The sequence below is a fragment of the Chaetura pelagica genome, unplaced genomic scaffold (assembly GCF_000747805.2).
Source record: "Chaetura pelagica isolate M959 unplaced genomic scaffold, ChaPel_1.0 scaffold354, whole genome shotgun sequence".
Taxonomy (NCBI): domain Eukaryota; kingdom Metazoa; phylum Chordata; class Aves; order Apodiformes; family Apodidae; genus Chaetura; species Chaetura pelagica.
The window spans coordinates 3220476-3239199 of NW_009953299.1; the positions used below are offsets into that span (position 1 = coordinate 3220476).

At 36.4% G+C, this 18724-nt stretch overlaps 1 protein-coding gene across 1 annotated transcript in view; it reads right to left on the reverse strand.

The window, feature by feature from the left end:
- Nucleotides 1-9894, reverse strand: part of PAPOLA (poly(A) polymerase alpha) — a gene marked incomplete at its 5' end in the record, with an annotated part of 33962 nt that extends 24068 nt beyond the window's left edge. Inside the window, 6 exons of the mRNA XM_009998036.1 lie at nt 1191-1302; nt 3434-3487; nt 4596-4705; nt 5192-5273; nt 9059-9125; nt 9716-9894. Coding sequence (XP_009996338.1) covers nt 1191-1302; nt 3434-3487; nt 4596-4705; nt 5192-5273; nt 9059-9125; nt 9716-9894 — 604 coding nt within the window. The remainder of the gene's footprint in view (nt 1-1190; nt 1303-3433; nt 3488-4595; nt 4706-5191; nt 5274-9058; nt 9126-9715) is intronic.
- Between the last annotated feature and the right edge of the window lie 8830 nt (nt 9895-18724).

Sequence of the window (18724 nt, forward strand, 5' to 3'; positions counted from 1 at the left end):
TTGCTGACTTAGCTTTCCTCACCCTCAAAGATACTAAATGTTTTAGATTAGCGTGCTGGAAACGCATTTTGTATTTTGAACACCTTTGTTTTGAATCAGAAAACTTAACATTTTTTTATTTTTTATTTTTTACTGTGTTACAGCAGCAATCACCAAGATAATTCATGCACACATAGCCATGGCTTTGGATTGCTACCAGATTTTCTGATATTAACAAACTGTACAAGCTGTTTAAGAAAAATCATTAATTTTAAGTTCTGCTGTTACAGAACTACATGCAGTGTTATTACAGAACATGCAGACAAATGGACAAAAGCATGAGTCTTCATGGAACTACAGAAAACCTAGAAGTCATAGGTTTTATGAGAAAAGGATAAAAAGAATAGTTTAGACATATGAGTTGTATCATTACTCTGATAGGATATTTTCAGGCTTACAAATAGTATTACAGTTTACAACATTAACTGTTTTCTTAAATCAGGAATAAGCAGTTGTTCATAGTTAGTAAATGGCTACATAGAACGGGCTGCAAGAAAACAGAATTATCTAAGACTAGGAGTTCCTTATAAGGGAAGGGAGAAGCAAGTATGAATTCTATAGACAGCATAAATGTCAACTTCACAAAATAGTGCAAGTTGCTGTGGTACTCAAATTATCAAGTTTTCAGCTCATAACAGCAGTCGGTGATATATCACATGCTCCTCTTCCCCCCACCAATTTGCATACAGGCTGAAGCCCTCATAATCCTGTACACAAATAACAATATAAGCTGCAGAATTATAGAAAAGTTAAGGTCTACACAAGCTGGTAAGCTACTAAGGATCTGACCTCAACTGACAGTGTTTGATATTCCTAATTTATCACTGAAGCAATTTTGTGTATGTTTATGCATATTAAAACACATACACACTACAAAATTTTTACGTTTACTTATAGAATTTGTGCTCCCCAAAAGTGTTGCAAATCCCACTGATTCCTAGACAGCATCATTTATTACCCAAATAAAAGAAAACACTTATTAAAAATCTGGCCAACTAGAAACAACTCTTCAAAGAGATATAAAACTGACCATTACTTCATTTCCAGATAGATTTTTTATATTTACCCTCAAGTCCACAAGCAAACTACTGTTTAGGATACTTATTAAAAGACTAGATGAGAACTTTATATGCAAAATTGTATATACATACCATTAAGACTTCGTATGCATCTAATGTCTAAATTTTTAAGTAGGCTATCATCTCGTAGGTCTAAGTCCTCAGGAATAGTTTGCAGTGCTAATCTTGCAAATAAAATATCAATCTTAAAAAGAGAAGAGATAAAATATTAGTAAAATGTTCCTTCTTTTGTAGAATTACTTTTGTAATCCATTTTCATTGTATTACCTAATGAGAACAGTAAGTCTTCTTAGTACAAAGAATCTCTCTAAACAGTACATACTAACACCCTTCACAGATATTAAAATAAACACTTTAATTTGCTTCCTCTACATTATGGTGCTTTTCCAAGAGGATAAAATACACATTAGGATCAACACAGAAACAGCACACAAATAAAAACTATTATGACTCTCAATGTAAATAAAAAGAATTTGGGGACAAACATGACTTCTAGTTCCAGCATACAAAATCCTGCTGTCAGAACAAGCCATGAAAGCATGACCTGGTTTTAACCTAGACATCCTCAAAGTTATCACTGAATTTTCAGATAAAATGAAGCTGAAGATACCTTAAAATTATTAACTTTTTGTAGGTGCTTAAAATTTGCTTTAGAAGTTAATTTTTAACTTTTTTTTTTGCCTAGAAAAGCAGTACTTGTGACTTCATGTAAACTTCTACTTGTATTACAAATGTTGTGAAGACCAGCTGTCAAAGATTTCAGAATCAGAACTGCACTGAATACTTTTGGAATTACTCTCCTTTGGAGAAGTGTTTCAGCTTAAAAGAGATGGATGCAGCAGTTGTGGTCTAACACTACTTGTATATAGAAAGAGTGCTCATTATAAAGGTTGTGTTCAAAACTACAGAACTCTCATGATCTGTCAGAACATGGGTTAAGTCTCAGTCATAACCACAAGCCACCAGAACCCAACATAAATCATTATACCAGAGAAAGACACTACTGCTTTTATAGAAGAAAATCCTTTTCTTCCCTACTTAGGCTTGTATATTGAATTTCATTTTTAAAAAAGGAGAGACAACACTGGCTCGAATGCAAGTGATTGAAAAAAACCACAACATATAAAAACCAGACTAGCCATAGGATGCCTATGGGAAGTTTCTATTTAGAATTAGTACCTAAGCTAAATAAACGGAAAACAAATCCTCTAGAAAAGCATTGCTAATACGCAACTGTATATGAACAGCAATAGAATGGCTAATAAAGATGCAAAGTCATAGGCTAGCTTACTGCATATAATATTTCTCTGCATGTCTCTCTCATTTGGAGAAAACATGTCTCTCCGCCTAAGGGTCAACTGACATAAATGTCAGTGAAAACACAAATAAGTAAAGCCAGATGCATGTGGGCAAAGGGAGTGGTTCATCTTCAACCATTGTAATTGCAAAGCCAAGATTCAACTCAGGAAGCAAAGAACTTTCCAGTTTTCTGTACAATACTACAGCTCTTCACATCATGCCATGTGTCAGAAGACTAGCACAGGAATCCTTTCACCACTGTGAAGTACCTTTCTTGTACCCAACAATTACTGGTTGACACCAGCTACAAGTCTGAAGAACTGTGTATATAAACAGTGCACATTTTTGTCTTGTTACCAAGAAAATAGGACAGGTTGACTATAAAACAGTGAGAGAAAGACTAACAGGAGTATATTTTGAAAGCATTGTTCCACTTTTCTCAGCAACTTCTCCTAAAATAGTAAAAATCAAATGAAGCAAGTTCATCTTTCCAAGGCAGTTGACATATAAGGCTACAGACACCAAAACCATGGGTTTGGTCATGTGTTTACAGGCATTGAAATTGATCAGCACAAAGGAGATCCCCAGTTTGCCTTCAGTACTACCTTCCTGAGAACTGATCAAAAAGCACACAGCTTACTATAGTATAAGGGTATTGAAACAAACCTGTGTTTAAGGTTTGGACAGTTACTCGTTAGCAGCCAAAAAAGTGACTGAAACCATATCATTTATTAATATTATTTCTAATAAATGTTAAGTCTTAATGCCAACACTGGGACTCCACGGGTCAGTAAAACACACAGTACAAATGCAGCTTTAGGTACATCAAGGACTTGTTTCAATCTTAAAGCCCCACTTTATATTACACAACTGAGGACTGTCGACAAGGACTTAGGCATGAACTTTAGCAGAGTTACTTTAACAGCATTCATATTAATAAATAGTACATGAGTTATTGAGATAATGAAAACTTGGTTTTAACCATGTCCTACTAAAATAAAGTAACAGATTTTTACCTCTATTCCATCAAAGCAAAGTTTAATAACTGGAACAAAAGCTTCTTCAACAGCCTGGGGGGAAAAAAGGTTATATTTTATTTTCAGTATAGAAAAGAACATGTATAAGCAGTAAGTGAAATGCTGTTTATACAGATGTTTTTCTGTTTCCAAGCTCATCTTTGTCAGCAATGCCTTCCTCCACCATATGTAACTATGTAGTCTCATTTCACCTAAACCAGTTGTAAGTCACCAGTTTCCAGAGTTCAAGCATCTTTTCTTAATGCAGGCATTAATAAGGTACTTTGACAAACAGTATCCATAGCAAAACTAGGGTACTCGATGTCTACTCTGCAATCAGCTAGGAATACCACCTTTCTGAACTAAGCAGCTGAACTAAATTTAAGTGCAGATCTGCTTTTACTAAAAAGATGCACAGAGTAGAAGTAAGTTGCAGAGAGACTTCCATTTATTTTATGGGAGCAAGACTAAACCAAACTAAGTTTAAGACTTGCCAGAAACTATTTTCATCTAATTAAAAAAACCAAAACAAACTGCAGCAGAGAAGATTTACTCAGCCAACACTCAAAAGATTAAGGCTCTCACCAGTTGACCTAGAGAAGCTTGTCATTTAGGTATAAGAGAAGCCATGCATACCAGCATGTCTTCCATTCCTACATGGGAAATATTCATCTCTACATGCTAAAAATCCTTCCACAAGCATATAACTAGACACACTAAAAATGTTATTTCCATTTTCAAATGCACAGTTGACTGCCAATATAGATTTAGTTAATATCAACCACTGTAATTGTTTATGTGACCATGAAATTGTAACAGCAGCATATCAATGTACTCTAAAACTGTCATTAAAACCACAATTTGGTCTTGATCCTTTTCAAGCTAACACATTTGCATCTGTCTGCTAAAGAGCAAACAAAAATTCTGCAATACTAACATGAATGCCAGAACTTTAAATGAGTATCTCTATTACGTAGAAGCAAAACTTGGAAGAGTTTTTTCAACAAATTTATTTCAACTATGGTGATAAACTTTACTACAGGTTAGGTAAAAATCCACTGCAAGCCTTAAGAGTAAAGTTATATTTACTTATTTAATGCATCATCTTTTACTATTAAATTTTCAGCATCATCAGTTCAGCCAGTTGTATCAGTTCACATACCCTCAGATCTTTTACTTCTTCTTGTTGTTTCAGTTTTTCATAAAATGATGTGAAAAAATCACTTCTTTCAACGTGTCTCGGTGCAACACACAGGGCATCAATATCAGCACCTGAAATTGTTTGTTAGCATAAGTTACTCACATTTCACACACATTAAATGCCAGCAATAGCCAGAAATTTTTTTGAAACCTAACAGGACAATCTAGTTTCTCTTGCTACAGAATGGCTTCTCTTTGGGAATACTAAGTCAAACCAAATGAAAAAAGTTCATGGGCAATAAAGCATATTGAATAAATGGATATTTCCTTCCATTGTGGAACCTTTATGGTAATTTTAATAAAACAAACCCAGAGAAACCAAGTATACAACTTTCTCTATTTTGTATGTAACTTCCAGCATTTTTATTGTTTCCCAATCTATGACAAAAACATAATTTAAGAACATATTTATTTTATTTAAAATGAAGAGTGGAGATAGATGACAAAAAAATTCTAATCACATCAAAAGACAGCAATTGTTTTTTTTTACTTCAATAGGACATCAACAGATTTCATTAGCTCAAACACAAGTTTTTATAATTAAAAAGTAAATGTTACCTTTTGTATGAACTCCTAATCTATAGGATCCAAATGTAAAAATTTTTCCTCCAACATTTTCTATTACAGACTGTGGAAGATTCTAAACAGAATAAATAACATTATTTATTTTATCTTAACAATTTATAACAACACAATTTATGTTAAAACAAACCAAAGTAATTCTACAAAATTTATATTGTTTAAGGTATAATTACTACTGAAATAATAATCTTAGATTTTACAGAAAAGACAGACTTTTGTTTGCAATTTGGGAACTATTTACAGCAACATTTCAACTACGCTACAAAATACTGCCTCAAACTTGATAATTGTTCCAGCAGTCTTACACTTTAGGTGTTACAGTTTTAAAATATTATGGACATTAAGCACATTTTCCTTAATACTCAGGCATTTTAGACTGACTTAGAAGCTGATGATGGATTCCAAATTAGACTAACAGAAAAATACTATTTACAGTATCAGTGTTTATTTAAACACTTTCAGAGACACCCATACTACATTCTTTAAATCCAAGTTTGGTTTTGGGACAGGTATTTATTTCATGCCAAAATTGCTCAGGTACACCTACTAGAGTTATTTGATTTATATCTTAAAAAAACCCTCTTGAACACACAGTACTGTGGGCACAGTTACCCTTTAATAACAGGATGCAATGTTACAATCCAAATCCCTACATTAATGGTTACACAGCAAAAGATGGAAACAAATTGAAAATTAGTTATTTTGTAATGTATATTGGATCAATTTACACAGTTTTCAATCTTACATCAGTTCAAATACTTCATTTTCTATTTAAGGACCAACACGTATACAATAGGGTCAGCCTAATAATCTTGTTAATATATGAATTCCTGTTTTATAAGAAAAAAGTGTACAGAAGAAATATAATCCTAAATGTACTCAAAGTAAAATAGCTTCAAAATTAATTTCTACCCCTAAGAAAGCCATCTCCATCTTCACATTTTTGCAAGTGTATAATCCTTCAAAAAATTTCCCAGATGTATGCTGAAAATGTAACACAGCAGAGAGGGAACAGTCCTGAAAATTCCAGGAGTATGTGGATGACAACTTCCTGACACCGCTGATGAGGGAGTCAACTAGGGAAGGTGCTCTACTGGGCCTGCTGCTTGTCAACAGAGAAGGTCTTGTGGGGGATGTAAGGGTTAGAGGTCATCTTGGATAGAGGGATCACAAAATGAGAGTTCTCAATTACTGGAGAAGCAAGGCAGGGAGCCAGCAAAACTGCCACCTGGGACTTCTGAAGAGCAGACTTTGGCCTGCTTCAAAGCATGGTTCAGAGTGTCCCTTGGGAGACCGTCCTCAAGGGCAACGGAGCCCAGGAAGGCTGGTCATACTTCAAGGAACACTTAAAAGCACAGGAACAGGCCATCCCAAGGACTCAAAAGATAAGCTGACAGGGAGAACCACCAGCCTGGCTAAATAAGAGTTTTGGCTGGACCTCAGGAACAAAAGGAAAGTTTACAGCCTTTGAAAAAGGGGGTTGATGACTTATGAGGAATACCAAGATGTAGTGAAGCTATACAGGGGGAAAATTAGAAGGGTCAAGGCTCAAGCAGAACTCAACTTGGCCAGTGCAGTTAAAGATAACAAGAAGTTTCTTCAGTATATCAACAGAAAAAGGAAGACTAGGGAAAGTGTAGGCCTGCTGATGAATGAGGTGGGCACCCTAGTTGTGAAAGACAGAGAAGGCAGAGTTACTGAATGCCCTCTTCACTTCAGTTTTCACTGCTAAAGCTGTCCCTCAGGAATCCCAGACCCCAGAGGCAAGGGGAAAGGTCTGGAAAGAGGAAGATTCCCTCAGTGGAGGAGGACCAAGTTAGAGACTACTTGGACAAACTGGACATCCCTAAGTCCATAGGGCTTGACAGCATGCACTCATGAGTACTGAGAAAGTTGGCAGATATTATTGGTGGGCTGCTCTCCATCATCTTTGAAAGGTCATGGAAAACAGGAGAGGTGCCCAAGGACTGGAAGAAGGTAAATATGACTCCAGTTTTCAAAGAGAGAAAGGAGGAGAACCCAGGGAACTACAGGCCAGTTAGTCTCACCTCTGTCCTTAGGAAGGTGATAGAGTGACTTGTTCTGGATGCCATCTCCAAACACATTGAAGAACAAGAAGTTATTGGGAGTGGTCAACATGGATTTACCAAGGGTAACAAGTCATGCTTGACCAGTCTGCTAGCCTTCTATGATGAGGGGAGAGCAGTAGATGTCATCTACCTTGATTTTAGCAAGGATTTTGACACTGTCTCCTATAACATCCTCATTAGGAAACTGAGAGAGTGTGGGCTAGATGAGTGGACAGTGAGGTGGACTGAGAGCTAGCTATATGACAGAACTCAGAGTGTTATAATTAATGGAGCAGGGTTGAGTTGGAGGCCTGTAACCCTTGAGTGTCACCCAAGGGTCAATACTCAGTCTGGTCTTGTTCAACATATTCATCAATGTCCTGGACGAGGGGACAGAGTGTATTCTCAGCAAGTTCGCCAGTGATACAAAACTGGGGAGCTTAGCTGACACTCCAGAGAGCTGTGCTGCCATCCAGCATGATTTGCACAGATTGGAGAGCTGGGCACTGAAGAACCTAACAAGGTTCAATAAGGGCAAGAGTAGGGTCCTGCCGCTGGGGAGGAACCCTATGCACCAGTATAAGGGTGGACCTCCTGGAAAGTAGTTCCAAGGAGAAGGATCTATGAGTCCTGCAAGACAGCAAATAATCAATGAGCCAGCCATGTGCTCTTCCTGTCAAGAAGGCCAGGGGAATCCTGGAGTGCATAAGGAAGAGCATGACCTGTAGGTCAAGAGGTCATCCTCCCCTGGCAAGGCTATTATCTGGAATACTGCATCCAGTTCTGGACTCCCCAGTACAAGGGAGACAGGGGACTACCAGAGAGAGTCCAGCAGAGGGCAATGAAGATAAGTGGGGGATTGGAGCATCTCCCTTATGAGGTAAGGTTGAGAGAGCTGGGTGGGACTCTAGCCTGGAGAGAAGGTTGAGGGGAGACCTTATTTATGCTTAAAAGTATCTAAAGGGTTGGTGCAAGGTGGATGCAGCCAGACTCTTTTCAGTAGTTCACAGTGAGAGGGCAAGGGGCAACGGGCACAAGGTGGAACATAGGAAGTTCCATTTAAATATGAAAAAAATTATTTACTATGAGACTGACAAAGCACTGGAACGGGCTGCCCAGGGAGGTTGTGAAGTCCCTTTCTCTGGAGATATTCCAGTCCCGCCTGGATTCAGTCCTGACTAATATGCTCTAGGCGATCCTACTTTAGCACAGGAGTTGGACTAGATGATCTCTAGAGGTCCCTTCCAACTTTGACAATTCCATGATTCCATGAAACTGTATATAGGGGTGGAGGGGACTATAACCTCACAAAAACACTACTATCATTCTTGGAGTCTACAAAAGTAACACTACAATACTTACGTTAAAGAAACAGATCACAGATCATAAAGCTGTAAGAAAACCACTTTAAGATCTAGCACTGGTTCACAAAGCCAAACAAACGACTCATATCATTAACATGGTACTATATATGTGTATTTTGACAGCGGTCAAGCTGTATTTCTACCCAGGGAGAAGAGGAAACAATTGAAAATTAGTATTACAGCTACCATGACTTTTTCCAATATTTATCCGTTACTTTCTTTGACAAGATTCTACTTCGGAGGGGTAATACTGTCTGTAAATAAAAGAAGCTACACAAAGGTGATATTTCTTTTTCAAACTTGATCTCCAAAAATCTAAGATTTGTCCTGTTCAGATGGGGAACATCTTTTGGGATGATCTTCCTACAGCAATCTTAGTACAAGCAGTTCCATGTAAAATGAATCCATACCTTGCTTTCACTGATTTCCCGTATCCATTCCTTTACCAGGTTATTTAATTTTCCCAAAATTAGAATCCTGTTGATATAAGAGAAGAATCATAGGTCATGAACTTAGACCAAACTAGTAGCATTTTTAAAAACTTTGATCATCATTATAAAGCAATACTGCTGCTCCAATTACAGCTCTTGTTTATATATGGATTGAAATAAAGCCACTCCTACAACATTCCCACTGGTTTTTCCCTTTTAAAGACGTTCAAGGGTTTTCAGCTCAGAAAATGCAAGCCCTACACACATTTTAGGTATATGAATTCTACTCTCTTTCAAAATAAAACATTAATTCATAAAACATATGCACCTAAAAATAGAAAGAAGCAGCACTGAGAGCAAAAAACTCTAGAAAGCAAAAAAAGGAAAAAAAAAGTACAGGGGCCACTACAACAAAACAGTTACAAAGGGAAAACAAATGCAAGCCAGTCTTTGAAATGTAAGGGTAATTTTAATTCTTTTCTGTGTTCTAAGACATTCCTCTTCAGGAAAGAAAAATCAACCTTAATATTCCACTAGGCTTTTAAGAAAACATTTGAAAACATAAACATGCTTGGGATTCAGTAGTCAACAACATGAACCTCAAGATAGAACACCAGAGCCAGAGTGTTTACTCACCTGCGTTGCAGTTCTTCTTCCTCTTCAAATACACCATAAGGTTTTAGGGTTTCGATTAATTTCTGGGTAAGCATGCTGTCAAACTCCTTGGGGGCAGCTAAACTGATAGGTGAGGTAATGCCATAATGCTTCTGTAGTTGCTGTGTTTGTGATCCCTGGGTTGTAATGGGACTAATAAAGGCAATTAGATAAAGTTACTGACACAAAAAAATTCTCTTCACAGTAGCAGACAAGAGACACATGCCAAGGAAACAAAAACTTAAGCCTACTGTTAGCATTTACATCCCAGGTCAATGTGTGATAAATCTGTGTTACTAAGGACAAAAAAATAATTATTTTTCTCCAGTTGGTGACTGCAGGGTTACAAGTTGCTGTGAGGCATGATCTTTTACATCAGCTGAGTTCATGCACTCAAAGTATTCACGTAAGTAAGGAGGCTTCAGTATATTTTGAGCCTGTGAGCATCATACAGGTAGTTGTAAACTGACTTCTCTGCTGGCTACCAAAACAGGCTGGTTAGACAAGCAATGTCTGCTCAATCTATGTTGGCAATATTATGTATAACCTTACTCCATTAGCTTTTGCCTAGCACAAGTAAACCACACTACTCTTCTCCATCTCCCTCATGTTTCCGTACATGAAATTTTACTTCATACAAATACTTCCCTAAATAGGAAAGTAAGCCTAAAGTAAACTAACCCATGGCAATGGGTTAGATCTGCAAGGACCTAGTTCACTAAAAACAGCCCAGTTCCAAGCCCTCACAGCATCCTTGTCCTGCACTTTTCAAAATACACAAATAGTTACGAAGACAAACCTCAAGCATATGGATAACACTCTCAAATCAATCCCCCGTATTTCAATATTGCAAGAAAGGACAGGAAACCACACAAAAGAACTTCAGCAGCAACACAGAAGAAAAGTTATCACCATATTGTGAGAACTAAGAGACTTCCTAGGTGAGCATCCTAGATGAAAAACAGCAATGCAGTTTTTCATAATGGTCATGTACTTGTGACTTAAACATTTAAACACAGATTTATTTTCAGAACTGTTTGAGATTTTAAGGCTAGCAATTTTACATGTTTCAAAACTAAACTTGCTCCTGTGTAACATACAAGTGTTTGGATTCAGTGATTACTGCACACTACTATAACCATATAGTTAAAACTCTTAAACTGATACTACTACAACAGGTAGCTATAAAGAAAAACATTTTAAAAATATCAACATATTCAGTATTATAGAATAAATTACATACTTCAACACTGAAGACAGCCAAATTTTAACACTTAGTCTTGCTCCTTATATACTTCACAGGTTAAAAAACCATACTACTTAAGCCTGTATTTAAATAGCTCTAAGGGTTACTTGCAGCATTAAATACTAGTTTTATATTGATATATAACTTTCCTCTAAATTATTATTATTGCCCCACTTACGATGTTTTAAAAATTACAGATTGTTTTTAAGCATACCTAAAAGCTTCCTTTCTGAAACCAACTTGCTACTTAACAGACAAACAAAAACATTATGAACTCTCACCAAAATACAGGTTTCAAAAAACATCACTGTTGTATCAATTGCTATACTACAAGTCTTACCCACTATAAATGCACATATTTCCCGAAAGGTAAGGCAATGCCTGTGTACAAGTGTTACACCAGAATTATTTAAGTTACGTACTTACTACTTAAGATTACTCCCTTTCAAAGGTATAAAGTAACATTTTCTTTAATAGAACCATAGAATTGTTAAAGTTGGAAGGGACCTTAAAGATCATCTACTTCCAACCCCCCTGTTATAAGCAGGAACCCCTACCACTAGACCAGATTGCACATAACCTCATCCAACCTGGCCTTAAAAACCTGTATAAGTAATATTTTTAATTCAGATTATGCATCAATATTTTTCCCTGAACTCTTTCACCCTACTACAGGAAAAGCTTTATCACCAGTTTGGTCTCCTTCAACTTTCAGATACAAACTTCAAAGAAGAGAACCCTCCATGTAAAAAATTTGAGCTGACAGCTTGTGTGTAAGTCCCATTCTTGTCAAGTGTAACATTCCTCTGTATATTGCTGTATTTATTAGTGCTTTGTGTTTATACATTATATACTACTTGTATCACACAAACTGAGAAAATTTTTCGGGCTAACTAAATATTATGTGGAGAAAAACTAAAGCACAGCTTCACTTCTATTTCTGTAAGCTGCTATCATTACTAAAACAATTTGCCTTTTTTAAAAAAGGAAAAAAATTAGGAAAGTCAAATAGTACCTTCAGCCACTCAGCTGCTACTAAGAAAAGGTATCAGAAAACAAAAGGTCTCAAATACATAAACATCCCTTGAATATTCTGAATACTTTTACTTCTACCACAAAGAGTAGTTAAATTTGAACTGCAACTTCTACTCTTTTGGCAACCGTTAATTTGAAAAACTAAATTTCCTTTTAAGATTTTTGCATTTGATTTTCAGGTTTTTAAAGCAGTAATCTAAAACAATCAATAGTTTAGTTTTGTGTAGCAATTTCCTGATGGTCTGACTGTAATTTTCAACAATCCGTAACTAGAAACTGTTTCCAATGCAATATATATTAGACTTGATTGAAAGGGCTGGCAAAACACAGCCTGGTAGATGCTGTTACTAGATTTTAAAAATGGCTCAGTGTCACTCAGACTCAGATTCTGTGAAGTATGTTCCTGAATTCAGGAATGCTGACGGAGTCCTCTGTCTTCCATCTGCTTGTAAGGGCCAGGCTTCAGCAATTTAAGACCTGATAACTTAAAAATAATACTTCACCTTGCCCCCAAAATTACAACACATAAAAATCAACATCAGATTGCTTCCTAGATCTGGTTTACAGCATAACCCTGGCAGGGGAATGTGCAGGTCTGTCTTCACAAAACACAACACTGACATGACTTAAACCAAACATATCTCCAACCCCTACAGGTCCATGGGAGCATGGTCATATGGCACAAAAGTTTTGAAACTGTTCACTAAAACAACAGCTTTAAACAACATATTAAAATCAATCACCTGACCTACATCCTTCAGAATTTTAACACAAAACCAGTTAGTTTTTACAATTACTGGTTTTACATTAATGCATTTTGTAAGAATGAAACAAGGATGAAGTGAACAGGACCTTCCTACACAAGTGTTTCACCTGTGCTAAATGCTGAGGAGTAAGAACACTTTAATTGGGATACATCACAATTCTCAGAGCAGCTGCCTTCTAAGAGATTTCATAACACCAGAAGATATCATGAAGCCTACATTTAATATATTAATATTGAAGAGAATATAGGTAATTTCCAGCTAAAAAACATTTAAATTGAAGCTTAACTGTTTACACTTGCTGAAGTTAAAGTCTATTCTATGGTTTATGTAGCACACAAAAAGATAACAGAAAAAAGCCTCTGTAAAACAATAGAAAAGATGGTACTTGGCAAGGAAGTTTGTTAAAGATAAAATAACTAGCACTAGGTAATTCATGTTCATTCTTTCAAATAACACCAAGCCATGAAAGTTACTATAAAACCAGCAAGTAAACATATATCCTTTCCCCACTCCATACATTACATAAACCCAAGAATATTCAAATAAAGCATTTGCTAGCTGTTTTTCAGCTGTAACATTAAGTGGTCATTTTTTCAACTTCAATGTTGAATTTAAATGTTACACTTCAAGAAAATACTAACGATCAACAGCCCATGCACTTATCTTTTACTTTTTCCAAACTCATTAATACCACACTCTGGCCCAATATATTCCCTGTTGAAAAGACATACGGACATTCCAGTTTTTACCTGCAACATGTCATGATGTATCACTTCTGGAATCCCTTACTTTGAACTAAAAAATTTATTCAAAGAGAAAGGACAGGAAAGCACCAACACTAACCTTCTACTTGAGAGAATGAGGGCAGCTAAGGCCTTGGGTGGAGTGGTCGTACTATGTCAAATCTGCTAGTCATTGTGGTTAAGCATTAACAAAAATCAAAGAATATTAAACAGCAGCATAAAGTCCCATTCCAGCTACTCAATCTTGACAACAACCCAGGCAGATTTGGCAGACCTTTCCAAGGTCTTGACACTGAACTCAAAGCATGTTTAGTATTTGCTTTTTAAAAAAAAGTTTACACTTGTTAACAACAAAGAAAATTGAGACACAGTTTGGGGCTTTATCTGTTTCTAGTCAACCACATACACATGAAGATCTTGCCCTCACTCTGCTATGAACATGAGGTACCTGTCAATAGCACAAATAAAAAATAATGTTACAAAAAATTAGGTAAATTTAACATGCTATGGTCTGGTTTGAACTGAATTTGTGAAGCCTATATACTGACAGCTTGCCCAGGGAGGTTGTGGAGTCTCCCTCACTGGAGACATTCAAAACCCACCTGGATGAGTTCCTGCGTGATGTACTCTAGGTGACCCTGCTTTGGCAGGGGGGTTGGACTAGATGATCTCTTGAGGTCCCTTCCAGCCCCTAAGATTCTATGATTCTATGATCTGCAAATTGATAATAGCTAGAGTGGCTTAATTCAAAAGTGGCTTGATCCAATAGTTCATATTCAAGTATGAATTAATCTAATCTCTCAGAAACTGACATACACTTCTTTCCCATATAAAAATAGAAACACAAAGTTCTACTCTGTGCTGCTGACAGCAGTACAGCTAAGTAACTTTTTGCTCAGAAGCCAAAGTTTTGGTAGGCAGTATCTTCTTATGTTATCAGTAATAACTAAATTAAAAAGAACAAACCCTGGTAGTATGGTCACTGCTAAAAACACTTTATAACAGATAGCAGATGTGGAAGGCAGAAAGCAAATAGTTTCTAAGAAGCTCTACAGTTTCTAGAGCTGTGCACATTTAAATGCCTTCAAATGGAAGTGATTACACATTGTTCTAAGGTAGAGGGGGGAAGACTGATATAAGGAAAGAAGTTTACAATGCATCTTTCAAAGACCATATTACACCCTGAACACACATCCACCTAAACTGAAAATACAGCAAATAAAGATGTACCTATATAACACTGCTCCATACATAACTAAGAGTTAGATACAAATTCTAAGTACTGAACAATTGTTTAACAACACTTCAGCATTTCTCCATCCTCAGAAGACACTAGAAACCTGTCAAGAACTTTTTTCAAGGATGCTCTGTATTTAACCCTCCTCCTACCCCCATCTAAAAACCTGTCATTCTATGCACTTTTTTCTTCTCTCCTAGTGTTCTCCTCCAGTTCTTTTGGTTATATTTTTATTGTGTTATTGAAGTTAAAATTTTATACTTATCACAAACAAAACACAGCAACCATCACTGCATTTCCTAAACATCATAACCCTGAAACTTGGGATGCTTCACAGAAAAAAAAAAAGACAACACAAACAACTGAAATCTTAAAACCAGAAGCCATAATACTTAACAAGTTGTAACAGTTTGAATCCCATGTAAATTTAAAACTCACCTCTGATCCTAACCACTCCAGATCTAACTCATTTAAAATTTATCCCAAGTGCATGCAAAAATCCCTTCTAGCTACTGATCATCAAGCCTTGCTTTTGCTAATAGTCATAACTCTTTGCATATAACCCTAAACCTCATCTCAGGATGAGGACTGTCCGGACAGACATGCACAAAAAGGCCAGCACTGGTGAAGCAAGAGAAAACTGTGGCCTGGTTATATGTTTTAAAATAGTGCCAACTACCCACGGAATGTTAACTTCAAACTTTTAACTTAATAGAATCATAGAATGACAGATTGGAAGGGACCTCAAGGATGATCTGGTCCAACTTCAGCCAAGCCCTTTGACTCAGTCAGTCATACCTTTCGACACCAAGACAAATTAAAATGACTTAAGGAATCTCAATGACTATCCCTTCTCCTCTATTTGCCTCTACTGACCTCCTCAGAAAAATTCAGTCTCTCTTATTTACTGATGTAAGACACCCAAGCAAGATTTCTGAAGCAATATTGGTGATCATACCATCTGGTCAATCAGTTGAAGCTAAGGTCACAATGCTCATGCTTCACTGCACCACATTTCAAAGGATTTGTTTTGAGAGGTTTTGCTTGCTTGTTTTAAAGTCTCCTCCAACAAAGACTGACTTTGGCAATTTCAGATTAAACTTCTGGCTTAATGACATCGCTTCACACAAAATTTTAGACATCTTAATGAAGTCCGTTCAAATCAGTTGCTGGGGCACACTTGCTTTAAACGGGTAAAACAATCCAGCTGTCCTTCCTTAACAAAAGCTGAAATGTAGAAAAAATTGCTGGATCATTCAGACCTCCAAAGGAGGTTCAGATTGGACATCAGGAAAAATTCCTTTACAGGAGTGGTAAGGCATTGGAACAGGCTGTCCATGGAGGTGGTGGAGGCACCATCCCTGGAGGTGTTCAAGAAAAAGGTGGACATGGTGTTTTGGGAGATGGTTAGGAGTTGTAGGGCAGATGGTTGGACTCAATCATCTTGAAGGTGTTTTCTAACCTTAATGATTCTAAAGATTTTTATGTTCACTTATTCTTCATTATTAAAGCTATCACTTTAAATTAAAGCAACTGGTTCTTCTAAAGTATGTACTATGCTTTGCAACATTAGGAATAATTTTATTCCTTCCTTAATACAATTTATGAAAAATTGAACTCTCTCTAGGAAGGAATAAAATTATTCCTAATACAATTTATGAAAAATTGAACTCTCTCTGTTCAGAAACAGTATTTATCCACTCCAAACCAGTATAAGGCATTCTAAATATAGTCTTGTACTTCTGCCATACAGTTGACAATCACTAATTAAAAGCCAAGAAAATAATTACTTTGCATATGTCTGAAGCAGCTTTGGCTGTCTACCATAAGGACTGAGGACCAACAATAGTTAAAAGTTTATAGCACTTAAGGCACTTTTAAGTGTTCAGATACATGACTCAATGCACTTTTACACTTCTGGTTTAAAAAAAACAACAACACAACAGAACTGTCTTTTGCAATGACTTCAGCAGATACAGAAATTCAGAAAAAAAGCTGTATGTGCGATACTATCGGTAGCTTAACAAGAAACAGACTGATCGTGCTGTTTCTCTATGTGGAGGGTCAGAAAGGCCCAGGTTACAATAAAAAGACTACATCGTCAATTCACATAAAGATAGCTCATGCTTTACTGAGTCATTAGCCTTTCTGTGTAAGGCCTAGCCCCAACTCAAATATGTGAACAGCTCAGTGAGCTCCATGTCTCCCTAGCATCTTACATTTCAAAAAATGCACAGAAACAAGAATTCTGTACCTAACAGTTCATTAAAATCTATTTTTCTAGTAGGGGAAATACTCACTTGTGCTTCTAAACAGCTTTTCTGAACAACTGAAAGTTACAAAGTTTTCTCATGCAGCTGCTGTCTCTTCACACAAGACCTTATTGAGAATTGTGACAAAAACACACCTAAGTTCCTACAATAAGTTTAGTATTTTTTAAAAATTTGAAAAGGCTTTTGCAAATGTCAACTATAAACATCACCAATACCCAAGTCTACTCTTAGGTATGTACATAACTAATTTGTCAGTTGCTACAGTTGTGTACCATACACATGCACACACAGTGCAGTATCAGCAATGCTGCACATCTTTTGAGAACTCTGAACTAATGCTTTTCAAGTAAAGAGTGATGGCACTCTCTGGCTGTATGGGGTATCAGCTCTGTCAATTGTAAACACTGCACTAAAAATTAAGTTTAAAGGATGTCTTGAAACCTCAGGACAAAAAAAACCCAACTCAAACAAACTCAAAAACAACAACAACAAAACAGATGCATTCTGTTTGTCATCTTGAAAGTCTGGCAGTGATTGTTCTACTCTCATTCAAAATCATAATCCAAAATGAAAAAGCATCAGCTGAATTATAAGAATTATACAGAAAAGGAACTTCCTATGCTTGATGGTTTTTTTTCCCTCTCTGAAGTCAGAGGTTTAACTTCATAAACGCAAGAATTAACATTGTTAGCATTTCAACTTACTACCATTATAATGATGCCTTTGAAGTCTTGACTGAGTAACACAATCATTCCAAACATGAAATAGACAAAACAAATGTAGAACCTGAGAGCTTTGCTCTTCCTAACTAAAATGAACCTCATTTATTTGTGAAGCTGCCAAGGAATGTTTACACTGAAAATAGCAATATATTAGTGCAAAAATAACTTCAGAGTTTCAAGTTCAAGTACCATAAACACTGATGTTAAGAAAAATTATCGTGTCATTCCAACCTTGTAAAAGTTGAAGATTGGTATTATTACAATTCATTGAAGTTGCCTAAACTTCAAAATATTGTTTTTAAGCATTTGGAATGTATGCTGTCACAACAAAATAAACCAAGAATGAACACAGGCAAAATAAACACTCTCCCTTTTCTTCAGGCCAAAAAGTCTAACCAACTTCAAAGTTGGTTTCTGGTAATTTTTCATTGCCATAATGAACATGGGCAAAATTTGCTTATTAAGAACTTGGAGCCTCATTACACAAGCGTTAGAGACTACCTGGCATAACCATTTTCCCTTCTGCATTCCCTCACTGTTTTTTCTGCCATAAACTGTTTCAGTTAAGTGCGTCTTGTGTTATCCACCCCACAACTAACTTAACAGTATTTTAGACTGACTTAAACAAGCACAACAGGCAAGCATAGCTATTCTTCACATAAATTTTTCACATTAAAACAATAGTGAATAATCCCAAATAATACTTGTGAAACGAATCTTTGACCCAGAATTCATTGTATTTCTCCTTCAATGGAAAAAGAAATTAAAAACCAAACCAAACAAAAAACTGAACCCAGCATACAAACATGCCTTTTCTTAAAAGCCACTTGACCACGTACCCATCGCTGGTTCCCTCGACTTATATAGGATAATAAAACACTAACACTATGGACTACGGAACTGAAGGGAAGGAAGTTTTGTTGTTTCGACCAGTCAAAAAGTCAGCAAGAGCAAAAAAAAGGGGGGGG